Source organism: Mauremys mutica, chromosome 8 (assembly GCF_020497125.1).
Source record: "Mauremys mutica isolate MM-2020 ecotype Southern chromosome 8, ASM2049712v1, whole genome shotgun sequence".
In the NCBI taxonomy this organism is placed as follows: domain Eukaryota; kingdom Metazoa; phylum Chordata; order Testudines; family Geoemydidae; genus Mauremys; species Mauremys mutica.
The window spans coordinates 56456052-56468651 of record NC_059079.1 but is presented as its reverse complement, the minus strand read 5'-3'; the positions used below and the strand labels follow the sequence as shown (position 1 = coordinate 56468651).

General features: G+C 48.3%; 1 protein-coding gene across 7 annotated transcripts in view; it reads left to right on the top strand.

Moving 5' to 3' along the window:
• CACNA1E (calcium voltage-gated channel subunit alpha1 E) overlaps positions 1 to 12600 on the top strand; it is a 263601-nt gene that overhangs the window by 206643 nt on the left and 44358 nt on the right. For 6 of the 7 annotated variants that reach the window (XM_045026739.1, XM_045026736.1, XM_045026737.1 and 3 more), the window contains 3 exons: positions 752 to 858; positions 7810 to 7821; positions 11940 to 12036. In XM_045026739.1, coding sequence (XP_044882674.1) covers positions 752 to 858; positions 7810 to 7821; positions 11940 to 12036 — 216 coding nt within the window. The remainder of the gene's footprint in view (positions 1 to 751; positions 859 to 7809; positions 7822 to 11939; positions 12037 to 12600) is intronic. The other variant, XM_045026738.1, reaches the window with a different exon arrangement.

Sequence of the window (12600 nt, the reverse complement as noted above, 5' to 3'; positions counted from 1 at the left end):
GGAGCTCCCGAAAGCCAATGTAGTGAGCTGGAGAGGGGAGCGGGAAGAGGGATGTGTATTGCTTTCCCAACAGGGTCCCCTTAAATTACAGCTGTTTCCTTAGTGCTGCCACCTGCTGGCAAGCGGAGAGGCTGTCAGGGCTGTCCCACGGGCCACTGCTCTACCTGTACAAAATTCTGCACAACATATTTGGTCAGAAGAAAGTAAATGAGGGTGGCTGTCACTTTAACCCCTAGAGCCGCCCAGATCTGTTGCTATGCCTTGCCCTATCACTGCCTGGTGTGCTGAACTGCAGGCTGTGCAGCACCGTTGAGGGTGAGGGTACTCCAGGCAGCGGAGCTTAGCCCTGAACTCTCTCTCCCTTAGTGCCAAGTGAGCCTGGAAAGGTCAGGTAGAATGGGGGGAGGGCGGCTGTTGGCACAATCTCAATTTACTGTGACTTCCTTGTGGATGGAAATTGTCTGAGCATTGCTGTGAGCAGAATGTGAAATCAGAGCTTGGGATTAGTTCTGTCTTAAATTTGGATTTAAAAAACCCCTTTATGGAACCTCCTGCAAATCCTGACCTGACTGCATCCCAACAAGACAGAGGCAGCAGAGTCCAAGGGCTGGTCAACCATGATGCTCCCTGAAGTCAATGGGGCCAGTGGGGCGCTCAGCAACCCTGAAAATCAGGCCTCCTGTGGGCTGGTTTTTACTTGATGATGCTACATGAGACATTTACTGCCTGTGTTTTCATCCCTTCCCTGCAGATGATAGACCAGGGCTTGATCCTGCAGGACGGCTCTTACTTCCGAGACCTCTGGAACATCCTGGATTTCATCGTGGTAGTCGGGGCACTGGTGGCTTTTGCCTTGGCGTAAGTGGCTGTCTCCCATTTTACCCTGCTTTCCCAGGGTGGTGTGTCGAGCCGCTCTTGGCAGGGCGAGCTTAGGGTGGCAGCGAGAACCAGCTGGGTTTCTCTTGTGAATCCATTCCTTCTTTGGTCTCCTTCACTTTCTGAATACCTCCCATTCCTTTGGCAGTCCACAGTCACACTGCAGAGACAGAGTCCTACCAGGTTGGCCCAGCCTCCCAGCAACGCAGCTGCTGACTTCTCCCTGTCAGCGTTGGTGGGGACGTCCGCCAGGGACATCAGCCACTGACATGGAAGAAAGGAGGAGACAGAGGGGGAAGAAAGAAGGAGAGCAGGGGTGGCAGATATGGAGTTAGGCACCTGCTAATTATACCTAGGGTGGACAGAGGTGACACAAGTACGGTGTGAGGCAGAGCTGGTACTGGCAAACAAATACTTATTCCCATGCAGTGATGACATCCGTGGGCCAGTTCCCATCACACGCCTCCTGGTGGAAGGGGGGCATTTCCCTCAGGAAATGCTACAGGCCTGTACTCCTCATTAAAGATAGCAGCACAACTGGCTGTTTTAACCTTTTTGTCCTCTGTGCCACCAGTTGTATTATCAGGGACATCTTGGGAGCGGTACATTAGCCAGCAGGGACAGGCCAGTCCCAAGGGGCAGAAAATTCTGCAGTTCCTTAGCTTCGCCTTGATCGGCATTCTCCATTTTGAGGTGCAGGCTCATGGCATGCAGTTTCTCAATCTCAGAGAGGTATGGCGTGAGGACTGGCTTGCCGTTTAAAAGCCATTCAGAGCAGGAGAGATACTTTGCACTTAGCACACAGGACGGGTGGGGAAGAACCTGACATGCTGACCTTCCTGAACGCTCAGAAGCCAAGTGGTTTCAGCCTAGACTGCTCCAAGGCAGTCTACACCAGGATGGCACTGCCCTGCTTATTCTGTGTGTTGTGATGGGGACAGAGAAAAGGAGCATACCTGCTCCTCATGCTGACCTCATCAGGTCCTCGCCCCAGTCAGTGAGGATCTGCCTTTTTTCCTTCTGTTTCCAAGGGAGATATTTGGGGTTAGAATTAATTTCTGCCTGTTTGCCGAGCCCCCTCCATCCCATTGAGTGAGGACATGACCAGAGCTGAAAGTAAAATTGAAAACTTACTGGCTCCTCCCAGCCCCGCCGCCGCCCTGGAAGGGGCAGGGCCTCGGGTGGAAGGGGCGGGGATGGGGGGGACAAAAGGGGCAGAGACGATAAAGCGCTGCCGTGACAGCACTTTAAGCAGGGTCTTTGCTGCAGCAGCGCTTTAACGTCGCTGCCCCTTTTGCACTCCTCCATTGGCATCCCTGCCACTAGGGACCCGGCAGGGGGCACAAAAGCAGCAGCGATGTTAAAGTGTTGCCACGGCAGCGTTTTAAAGTAAGGCGGCAGGGGCCGGTACCGGCAGCCACTTTTTACCGGTATGCCGTACCAGCCCGTACCGCCTTACTTTCACCCCTGGACATACGGTGTCAGCTCAGCGAGGGGCTGGTCTGTACTTCCCTGGGAAGGATGGGGGCGGAGATCTGGGGGCTCTGAGTCCGTGGTGATGGCCACGGTATAAGAACCTGAATAGAATTTCAGAGAAGGACATCTTGAGGGCCAGTGATCCTGCTGAGCGGTGTCTGCTCAGTGCTCGGGTACCTCCTGAGAAGGGAAGGAGCGGAGAGCAGGGCCCTCTGTGCCAGCATGCTGTGAGTTTGTCATATTGTTGTTCTTTCTTTGTGCCTTTGAAACGTGCGCTCGTGGCTTTAGTGCTGGTGGAAGGGGAGGGACTGACAGTCGTGGAGAGCGAAGCCCTCTGTTTGTCCACAGCTCAGGTACTGTGCAGGGGGTCTCAGGGATCCTGAGGCCTGAGGTCACTCGATGGATTATGGGCCATAATCCATCACTCCCCTTTCTGTGTGTCACTTTTCCCGCTCCCCCTGGCACATACACCTGCTCATTCTCGCTCCCTCTCTCTACTGGCTCATGCACTTGCTCTGTCTCTCTCTCTCTCACACACTCTCTGGTCCTTTCAGTCACAGCTCTCTTCACGAAGAGCCCTGGAGAATTCAGCTGGCTCTGCATCTGGCCAGGTTAGCTGGGGACCCAACCAGAAAGTGAAGTGGGGGAATGAGGTCAGCCCTCTGGGACCTACCTGGTGCCATATCTTGAGGATTGAGCCAGGCTGCCAGGTGACTGAGCAGGTACTCTGCTAGGTGGGGATATAACTGACTCCTTGGATAGTCTTCAGGTGATTTAGAGTCAGCTATGCCACAGGAGCTGTCTAGCAGCTCTACCAGCTGGGGAGAAAATACAGGTCTTCCTGCCTCCTGTCCAGGTTCTGTTTCTCATGGAGATTGAACTCATCCCCATTTGAGCTACTGTTCTGGCTGTGGCTCCGCCTGTAAGAACAGCCGCTTGTACTGGGGATACCAGCAATTAAGGATAGGCTGCGCAGCTCAAGGGATAGGTAGTAGGATAATGGAGCCTTTCATGTCTCGGTCACCATTCAGATCCAGCCCAGCTAGTAGTTACTGGAAGTTCTTACCATCTGCTGGCTGTTGGTGGCTTCTCAGCCCGTTTTCCAGTGGACAAGTGTCTGCATCACAAAACCCACCACCACAGTTAGCACTAACCAACCCCCTATTTTTCAGCCTCAACAGAAAGGACAAAGATTGATTGAATGGCACCTGGTGACTACACTGCTCTCACCCACACTGGTGGTCCTTCTTGGTCAGTGTTGGGGCCCATCAGCAGGGCAATGTGGGGGAGCTTGCGTTGTCACTGCATAGGCTGTGCCTGTTCTGTGGCTAAACAGAACTTCAGTCTGCAGAGCTGTCAGCCTGACACTGTCACCACCACATCCTCTCCCTCCCACCAACCCAGACAATGCCCAGGGTTCTGTCCCCAGTGTTTTGCAGGCCCAAATAGTTTCCTCAGTGACTGGCAACTGGCTCCTTTACAACTATGGCCATCTCTAAGAAAGGGAATCTATCTTTTGGCACTGGGGAGCAGCTGAATTCTCAATGGAAAGCACTCTGTCCATTGGTTTAAACACTCAAAATTCCAACTCAGAAGGCCTACATGCCTTCATGTATGTTTGCAGCAAACATATATGTTGCCCTACATAGTAGTGCTAGATATATAGATCAGTAGCTGCTTACACCATGTACAAGAGCTCTTTATAATGTAAACCAGCAAATTTTTCCCGGGGCATTTGTCTCCTGTTTTTGAGAAATGATCTGATGCTCATAACCTTGGGTAGGGAAAGAAGACAAGAATTGCCTCAGTGTAATGACGGCTGCTCCTTTGTGATTTCCAATCGGCTTTTACATTATAAAGCATTTATAAGAACACCTGTCTCTCCTTTGGATTGCCTGTCATCTCCTCAGCCTAGTGGGTGGAGCTTTTTCTCTGGCACTGTGCACTGCCAGGCATTGGCACATCTGCTGCCATCCTCTGTTCCTGCGGAGATGCAGAATGTTCACCAACTATAAATGTCCGTAGCTGCCTGCCTTGCTCCATTGTGGTTTCAAGGGGAAGCGTCTTCTGGATTGCTCTTGAATTCACTTTTCTTTTCCCTGGATGATCTTCTTTGTACGGAATTTGGTTTTCACACACAGGGGCTATGCACCCCTCTCCCTTGTCCACCTTTGCTTTTTGGGGGAGCAAAACAAAGGCACACAGCCTTGGACTTTTTGGGTATTTGCACATCTAGCTGGGTTACTGCCATGCCATTTGTGAAGGAGGGGCTGTCTTACGGCCTTGCTGTATATTTGTGGCGACCCATAACGCCAATTCTGTGGGTGATGTCAGTCTATTATGTTTGTTATCAATCTCAATGTGGTAGAGTCCTGAAATCGGGAGACTTGAGCTTAGTGAGTCAGAGATGGAACACTGGATCCAGGTGCGGGGAGAGGCGGGGAGTGGAGGTTGGCATGTATAGAATATCCTTACAAAGATATGTCATCACCTTCAGTATTTCTCATGGGAAGAAACGCTAGAACACTCATGGAGTATTTGAATGTTCTGTAAATTTGTGCAAGTTTTGATACCTTCTCTTCATTCGAGGAGGTTTGCCCCAGGACACTCCCCTATGGTTGTGGAATCAGCAACGTGTATCTGATGCAATCCAATGGGCACAAGGCCAGATGTTGGAAGAACAGGTTCTCTAGATACACAGCATTCAGTCTATTGTTTGATGGCACACAGTTATCACAAAACGGCCATGCAATCCTTGTGTGTTCTTGTGAGGTTTCCAGAGAAATAACCACAGCCTGGTTGCTATTAAAAACTAATCCAGACAAACCCAGATCTGTAAAGCCACAAATCCATACATCATCTGCTACTTCACCATGTCACCTAAAACTCTGGTATGCCATCAAAGAGAGAAGCCATCTTAACTCCTCTTACTCAAACTTTGCCTAGAGAGCTAACTAAATGCAGCCTACATAACCCCCCCCAACATACCTACAAAGGTCTCTATTTATAAATAATAATAATAAATAATAACTAAATACACTGCTAGGTATTTTCTCCCCTCATGCTCTTATTAGGTATTATGTAAACTAGCAACACTCATTTGCAGCTTTACATGTTCACCAAAAGGTGACGATAGCCATTTCTACAGTGTTATAAAAGGTTGAGCCCCTGTACTTCTTGAGAGTAAGGAGCTTGGCAGGGCCGGCTCTAGGCAGCAGCTCTCCAACCATGTGCTTGGGGCGGCACTTTCCAAGGGGAGGCACTCTGGCTCCTTTTTTTTTTTTTTTGCTTGGGGTGCAAAAAGCCGGGAGCCGGCCCTGAGCGGAGGTGAGCTGCAGCGGTGGGGGGCGCGGGGAGGGCTGCAAGAAGTAAGCCGGGGGGGGCAGAGGAACCACTCCCCCCCAGCTCACCTCTGCCTCCTCCCCGGAGCGCGCCGCCACTCTGCTTCTCCTCCGCATGCACAAAAAACCCCCCAGAGATTTCTGGAATTTCCGTATGCACTCAGCAGCGCTAGTAGTGCTCCCTCAGAGGACGAGTGGCACGCCAAGAGTGCTGAGTGCACGGGAAAATTCCAGAAACCTCAGTGTTCCAGGCCTACCAGGAGGCCTCACTCATATGGGAAAAAACTCCCGTCGTCTGCTGCTAATCAACAAATTTATCAATGAAAGTTTATTTACTAGCGTGAAGCAGCATTTTAAAGCCGAATTGTATGTGTCCCAGCCAAATTTCCTTTGAAAACAAAAGAAGCGTACTTGTTTTGATGGTTGGGGATGAGCCATAGTCCTGAGAAGTCTCCTCATGAAACTCACCACAGCTGTGCCTGTGCAACCATTTGCTAATGTCGGAGTGAGCCTCCTTCCCAAGCCATGGTGGGACAGGAGCAGTAAGGCATAAGCCATTGGAAATTCCCATAGAAAGAGTGGTTAAGGCACAAGCCTGTGGCTTGAGAGCTGGGTTCAGTTCCTGGCTCTGCCATAGACTTTCTGTGACCTTGGGCAAGTCACTTTTTCTGTGCCTCAGTTCCCCATCTGTGAAATGGGGATAGTGATACTTAACCAACACCCCCATGAGAGAGGGATGTGAAGTGCTGCATTACTATGGTGATTGAGGGTTGTGATAAGTTGCATAGAAAAGCTGATTCATAATAGAACCTATATGTATGTGATGCATCAGGGTCACAAGGCCCTGAGAACCACTGCTGCAGAGATAAAACTCGTAATTAGAAACTAACAAAATCTTCAGTGTCTACAGAGTTCAGGCGAACCTACAAGACACCGGTCTGAATCTAAATCCAAGCCAGAGCTAGTGCTCAGAGACTAAGCTCCCAGAATATGCTTCCTGGTAGTTCCAAAGTAGATGAGACTCAGAGATGGGCGCCATCATACAAACTGCTGTTTGGTTAACCTGGATTTCACCTAATCTTATTCCACTCCAAATCTAATGGTCAGTAGCCAAATGATCTCCAGCAAATCCTGGCCCGTTTAGAGATTACACAATGACCAGCTACATTCTCAGCAACATTCTGATCGTATCAAAGACCAGTTTTCAAACAAACAGGGGAGAAGCCTGGTGCAACAGCTCCAGTGAATCCCCACAGTCAAACTTTTAGCTTAGTTATTTTATATATATAGCCTCCAGAGTATATAATGTTCCATGTACGTGTCCTTCAGGGACTAGACTGGGATGATCACCACATTCATTCCATGTTCTGTCTATTTTATTCAGATAGGAGAGGGGTAGAGCTTGTGCCCGTTGTGTCATCCAGCATACCTCGCTCCCCTGGCTTCTCTTGTATTAGTGACCACACCTCAGCTACAAACCAACCTCCTCTTCTCATCTGAATTTAGAGTATGTTAATCAGGATCAAGAGAGGTGGGTGGCTCCAGGTGACATGTAGATTAGTCATTCCTGATTTTCCATGGAGAAGAGGTTAATGTCTTGAACAGGGCCGGCTCCAGGCACCAGCTCAGCAAGCAGGTGCTTGGGGCAGCCAAGGGGAAGGGGCAGCACGTCGGGCTCTTCAGCGGCAATTCGGTGGTGGGTCCCTCACTCCCTCTTGGAGGGAACGACCGGCTGCCAAATTGCCGCCGAAGAAGAAAGTGGCGCGGAGGAGCAGGCGCCAATCGCGATCGTGGCTTTTTTTTTTTTTTTTTTTGCCGCTTGGTTCCTGGTAAATGGAATCTTCTTAGTGGTACTGTGGATATACAGGTTGCCTTTTAAATTCAGGTTGGGTTGGGTTGGGGGAGAGGGGGAGAAGCAAAAAAAAGGCCTTGTAGTGCTGAAATGTGTAGAATATCCGAATGCCAAGGCTGTGAGACAGGCTTATGATTCCACTCTAATGCAGATCTTGTTCCCTGTCATCCTTGTCTCTCTCTCTTGGATTTTCTTATCTTCTCTGTTTTCTCCCCACCTGTTGTTTGTTTTTGTTTTGCGGCTGCCTGACTGGATCACCCACAGGAATACATTGGGGTAATTATACTGTTTGATTCTCTTTGGGGTTACGGGCCAAGGAAAATGGGCTTTGGGGGAAGGTGGTTTGTCTGACTGTGTAACTGAAGTTTTCTTATCCCATACGACTTCCTGCCTACATTTGTCCTTTCTACCTTGCAAAGTCATCAGCACTTCATGCTAAGGAGATAAAGGTGGGGAGAATTTGAGTGGCGTGGGGATATCAAAATCGTGTGGGTGCACACATCAGAACATTGTAAAGGATGCAAGTTCTGTGCCCCATATTCAATCCTTCCAGCTGTGACTATCTGGGCTCAATGAACTGGGCCTCAGATGGAACATCACCAGGTGTATATTGGAAATCCTCACAAGGAGAGAGACCGGGGTTTGTATTCCAGAATAGATAGAAGAACACACAGCAGTCTCTCTCTCTCTCTCTCTCTCTCTCTCAGTGTGTGTGTGTGTGTGTGTGTGTGTGTGTGTGTGTTGGAAATAAACACACAGTGGAGATTGATGAAGAGTACCATGTCCATGGTACAATAGGAAGCCATGGTTATATGCCCTATCCTTCTTTTTTCATAAAGCGGTAGCAGATGCTATCCCAATCAGAGACATCAATTGGCTGAGTTTTCCAAACCTTGCATTCTGCTGTTTGGACTATTCCATGTTCAAGTGGTAGAGTGGCGGAGTGAATTATCATCTTCAGCTGAGTGGCATAGATGAGCACAGCTCCAGGATCAGATCCTGTATATTTCATTTTGGACCCCAAAATGAAAAGAAACCTGAAGATCTTCTCCAAAAAACATTTGAGTTCCTTTTCTTTGGGAAAGGTGATTGATAACATTGTTCCCAGGGGCCACTTTAATAGCTAGTCAAAATGCTTGTGAGCCAGCCTGTGACTTTCCTAGAAGTATTCTCTGGGGACTATGTGATAATAGAGTGTCTTGTGGAAGAGACCCCTGTGTTCTCACTAGGGTGACCAAATGTCCCTATTTTATACGGACAGTCCCAATTTTTGGAGCTTTTTCTTACATAGGCATCTATTTCCCCCCACCCTGTCCCGATTTTTCACACTTGCTATCTGGTTCTAACTGAAGATATAGCACTGTTCAGTCCTGGGTGTTCATGTTAGAGTAGTGTGACACATAATGATTTTAGTTCTGTTGGCCCTTTTAAAGGGTCGCTGTGTGTATGTGCACCCCTTGTGTTTTAGACACACAAGACAACTCTGCATGAAATTACTGAGTCTTGCCAATGCCCAGGTTAAAACTATGAAGAATTCTACATACTTTTCACCAGGCACTGTAAATCCCTCTCCCTCTCTGGCAGCCCCTTTCCTTGGTCTCAGTAGGGACAGAGGGAGAAGATCCCTGACATCCCTTAACTCTCCCACATCTCAGGTGAGGATCACAAGCCCCCAGACCTGGGCTTTCCACCTACACTTTGCCATCTCCTGTGGAAATCTTAGCTCTCTCTTCTCCCACTGATTTTTCAGGGATGGCTGTATGATGTGTCCCCGGGGGCAGCTCTAGCTTTTTTGCTGCCCCAAGCACGGCAGGCAGGCTGCCTTCGGCGGCTTGCCTGTGGGAGGTCCACTGGTCCCGCCGATTCGGTGTACCCGCTGCCGAATTGCCGCCAAATCCGCGGGACCAGCGGACCTCCCACAGGCAAGCCGCCGAAGGCTGCCTGACTGCTGCCCTTGCGTGTTCTTGGAGCGCTGGTGCCTGGAGCCACCGCTGCATGTCCCCCTTCCCATTCTGCTTCAGAGAGAGGAACAAGTCAAACACTTTTTCTTTCCCATTCCTCGCAAATCCTTAGCAGGTAAATTCAGGAAATAGGTGCTTTGCCCTGTCCTCTTCCATCCTGCAGCAATAGGAATGAGAAATGATCCTCCGGTCCCACTTATGCTGCTTCACACTGCCCTTTACCTTGGTCTGGGGCTGAGACCCCCAGGGTGCACTCGGCTATTGGTGTTTCAGTCCCAGAATAAAGCAAAGGGTGGTGCACAGCAATAGGGTCTGAGGACCATTTTCTGGTCCCACTGTGAGATGCCTGTCTTACTGAGTATTTGGCAAGAGCTCCACCTCCCTGAAGAAGAAGGGTTAGGGACAGGATCTGACAGTTGCCCCTGAAAAGCTCCTGAGTGCCAAAAAGGTTTCCCCACTCCTCCCCCCAGCAGATACCAAAAGATCAGGAGGAAGCCTGTTTGGAGATGCTGATCCAGGACCTGCCAAGCCAAAAGAAACCTGAGACAAGGCAAAATCTTCCTGGTTTCACATTTTGGGCATAACCCTAAACTCCCCAAGCTTTGTCAAAACCGCTTGTGAACTCTTGGTTTCATTAGAAAAAGCTCACACAGTCCTAGTATCATATGTCAGCTACTGACCGCTAGATGTTCCCTCTCAATCCCTTTCACAGCATATTCCTTGTGAGGTGAGGAGAACATCTCACCAGGGGGCCGTCACACTGCTGGGCTGAGAAAATGGGCTGCAATTTGGCTTCCAAATAAAAAACAGTCTGTCTCCCAAAGGCTTTAAAAAAATAGGAGGTGAAAATTGCACAGGCGGCGCCACAGGCCAGCAGAGTCTGATAAATGCTTCTGCGAGAGGTCTCGACGTGTTGAAATATCTCCCACAGAGTAACGGTGCCAAAGCATGAAGTGGGTTAATTCCAGTGTTTGTGCAATTGCGTTAAATGTGGTGTTTGTGGGGTTGTACTGTTCTTCAGGAGTTTTAATTAGTGTTTTTCTTTGCATCTGTTTATGGTTAGGTTTGTTATTGTGCTTTCTATTGTATTAACCCTTACAAAAGGAGCCGTGCAATTAGAAGTACCCTTTGTCATAAGTCTCCTTCTAGAGGTTTTCAAGTACAGCAGATGGATGCAAAATGTACTGAAAGCCTTGTATATTTTACTAATACAAAATAAGATTCTGATTGTTCTCAGATCAGAATATTGGTAGCTACCCACTTAGGTTTTTGGGTTTGGATTTTTTTTTTAAATCACAGTTTAAATCAGGGTTTTAACAACATTTCCCTTGACAAAAATCTCTTTTTTCCTTATAACCATAGTATAAGGTTATGCTGTAGATCAGTGGTCACCACACTTTTTTGATCGCGCACCCCTATCAGTAAAAAAAATTTGAGCAAAAAAAAAAACGGTGCTTGGACTCCCGCCTGATGAAGCAAAAAAACCCAAAACGCTCCTCCTGCCGTGCACCCCCAAAGATCCTCTGTGCGCACCCCACTTTGGAGACCACTGCTATAGATTACCCGTCAGATTGATTAGGGAAAGCATTTCTCAGCCCAGCAAGCCACAGCTAATAGCAGGCTAGTTAATGGTGAATGAGCCCAGGTTTTTCAGCCATGAAACAACTGAGGACATGGCCTAAGCTTATCTAGGACAGAGAGGGCTGATACTAGAGATGAGTGCAGTAGAAAAATCTATGCTAGATACCAGTAGATAGAGCACTTTGCCAACAAAGGAAATTTGCATTCTTCTATTTTGTACATTATTGTTGTTATAGCGATGTAATTTGCTTACAGCAGAAGCAGTTGTTTAAAAATTGCAACATTGGTGACATTTTGTTCTTTGCGTTTGCAAATTGCACAGAGCGGAGAAAGCGTTTGCATTAGGAAAACAAACTCAGACATGCCAGGCAGCATGAGTTTATGACATCGGAGGAATGCTGTGTGGCATGGCGCCTTTGAAACAGATGGCCCAGCACAGCGAGAGTGTTGGATCACCTGCATTAACCTTGTTACCTCACTCTTTCTCACAATAACAAGATTTGCTACTGCAGTTGATCCTCGATGAAGGGGGAATGCACTAAAGCTGATTTTGAGCTTAGTGCTCTGCTTGCCGTCCTCTGATCCAGAGACACCTAATTTTTCATTTGCAAACGTTTTCAGTATGTGTTTTGAACACCCATTGTTTTTGGAGACAGGTACAGCCCCCTGGACACTAATGGATTGACACCGGCTTTCACCTAGGCTGCCTGTGGCCCTAGATTTCTCGTGTGCTTGTTTTGGGAAGTAGTGAATGCTGTTGAAAATCTCCAATGAGTTCCTCCCAAACTCAGGAAGTTTATTGCCTCTCTTTTTTTTGTTTTTGGGTGTGTGTGCCTCCTTCCGACTCTGTAGGACCAACAAAGGCCGGGATATCAAAACCATTAAGTCTCTGCGTGTGCTCCGGGTCTTGAGGCCTCTGAAGACCATTAAACGATTGCCCAAACTCAAGGTAATGCTTAAAATTCTCTGTCCTCGGTTCCGTTTCTCCCCAGCTTCAGACAGAATCCTGGTGAGGTAACAATCAGAGTATCTCCCAACGTAGAAGAGAGATCCTTCCTCGTTACTCTCTCATTGCATTTGAATTCCAGCCCATGGAATTGGGACCAATTCCCTGGTTAGGAATAGATAAATTAGTGCTTGCGCTTTATATCAATTACCTTTCATTCCCAAACCTCAAAGAAATCAACAAACATTACAGATTGGTTTACAGGTCTCCTACAAACTCAAGTCTTCAGTCATGGCACCTTACTAATAATAGACGGCTTAAATTTCATATATGGATACTCAGTCATGTAAAGCAGGTGTGGATTCTTAAATGCCCATTGGATGTGGGACTGAGGAACCCTGTTTTGGCACCCACAGTATACAGGAATCATTTAACCTGCCACTGCAATGAAAAATAGCCTCAACACAAGCCCCCAGATCCTGGGTGCTGACTCCGATAGGCTGATGGAACCTCCAGACCTGGATCCCTCCACCAACAAACTTTGGGAAAGCTCAGCTCTTGATCTAA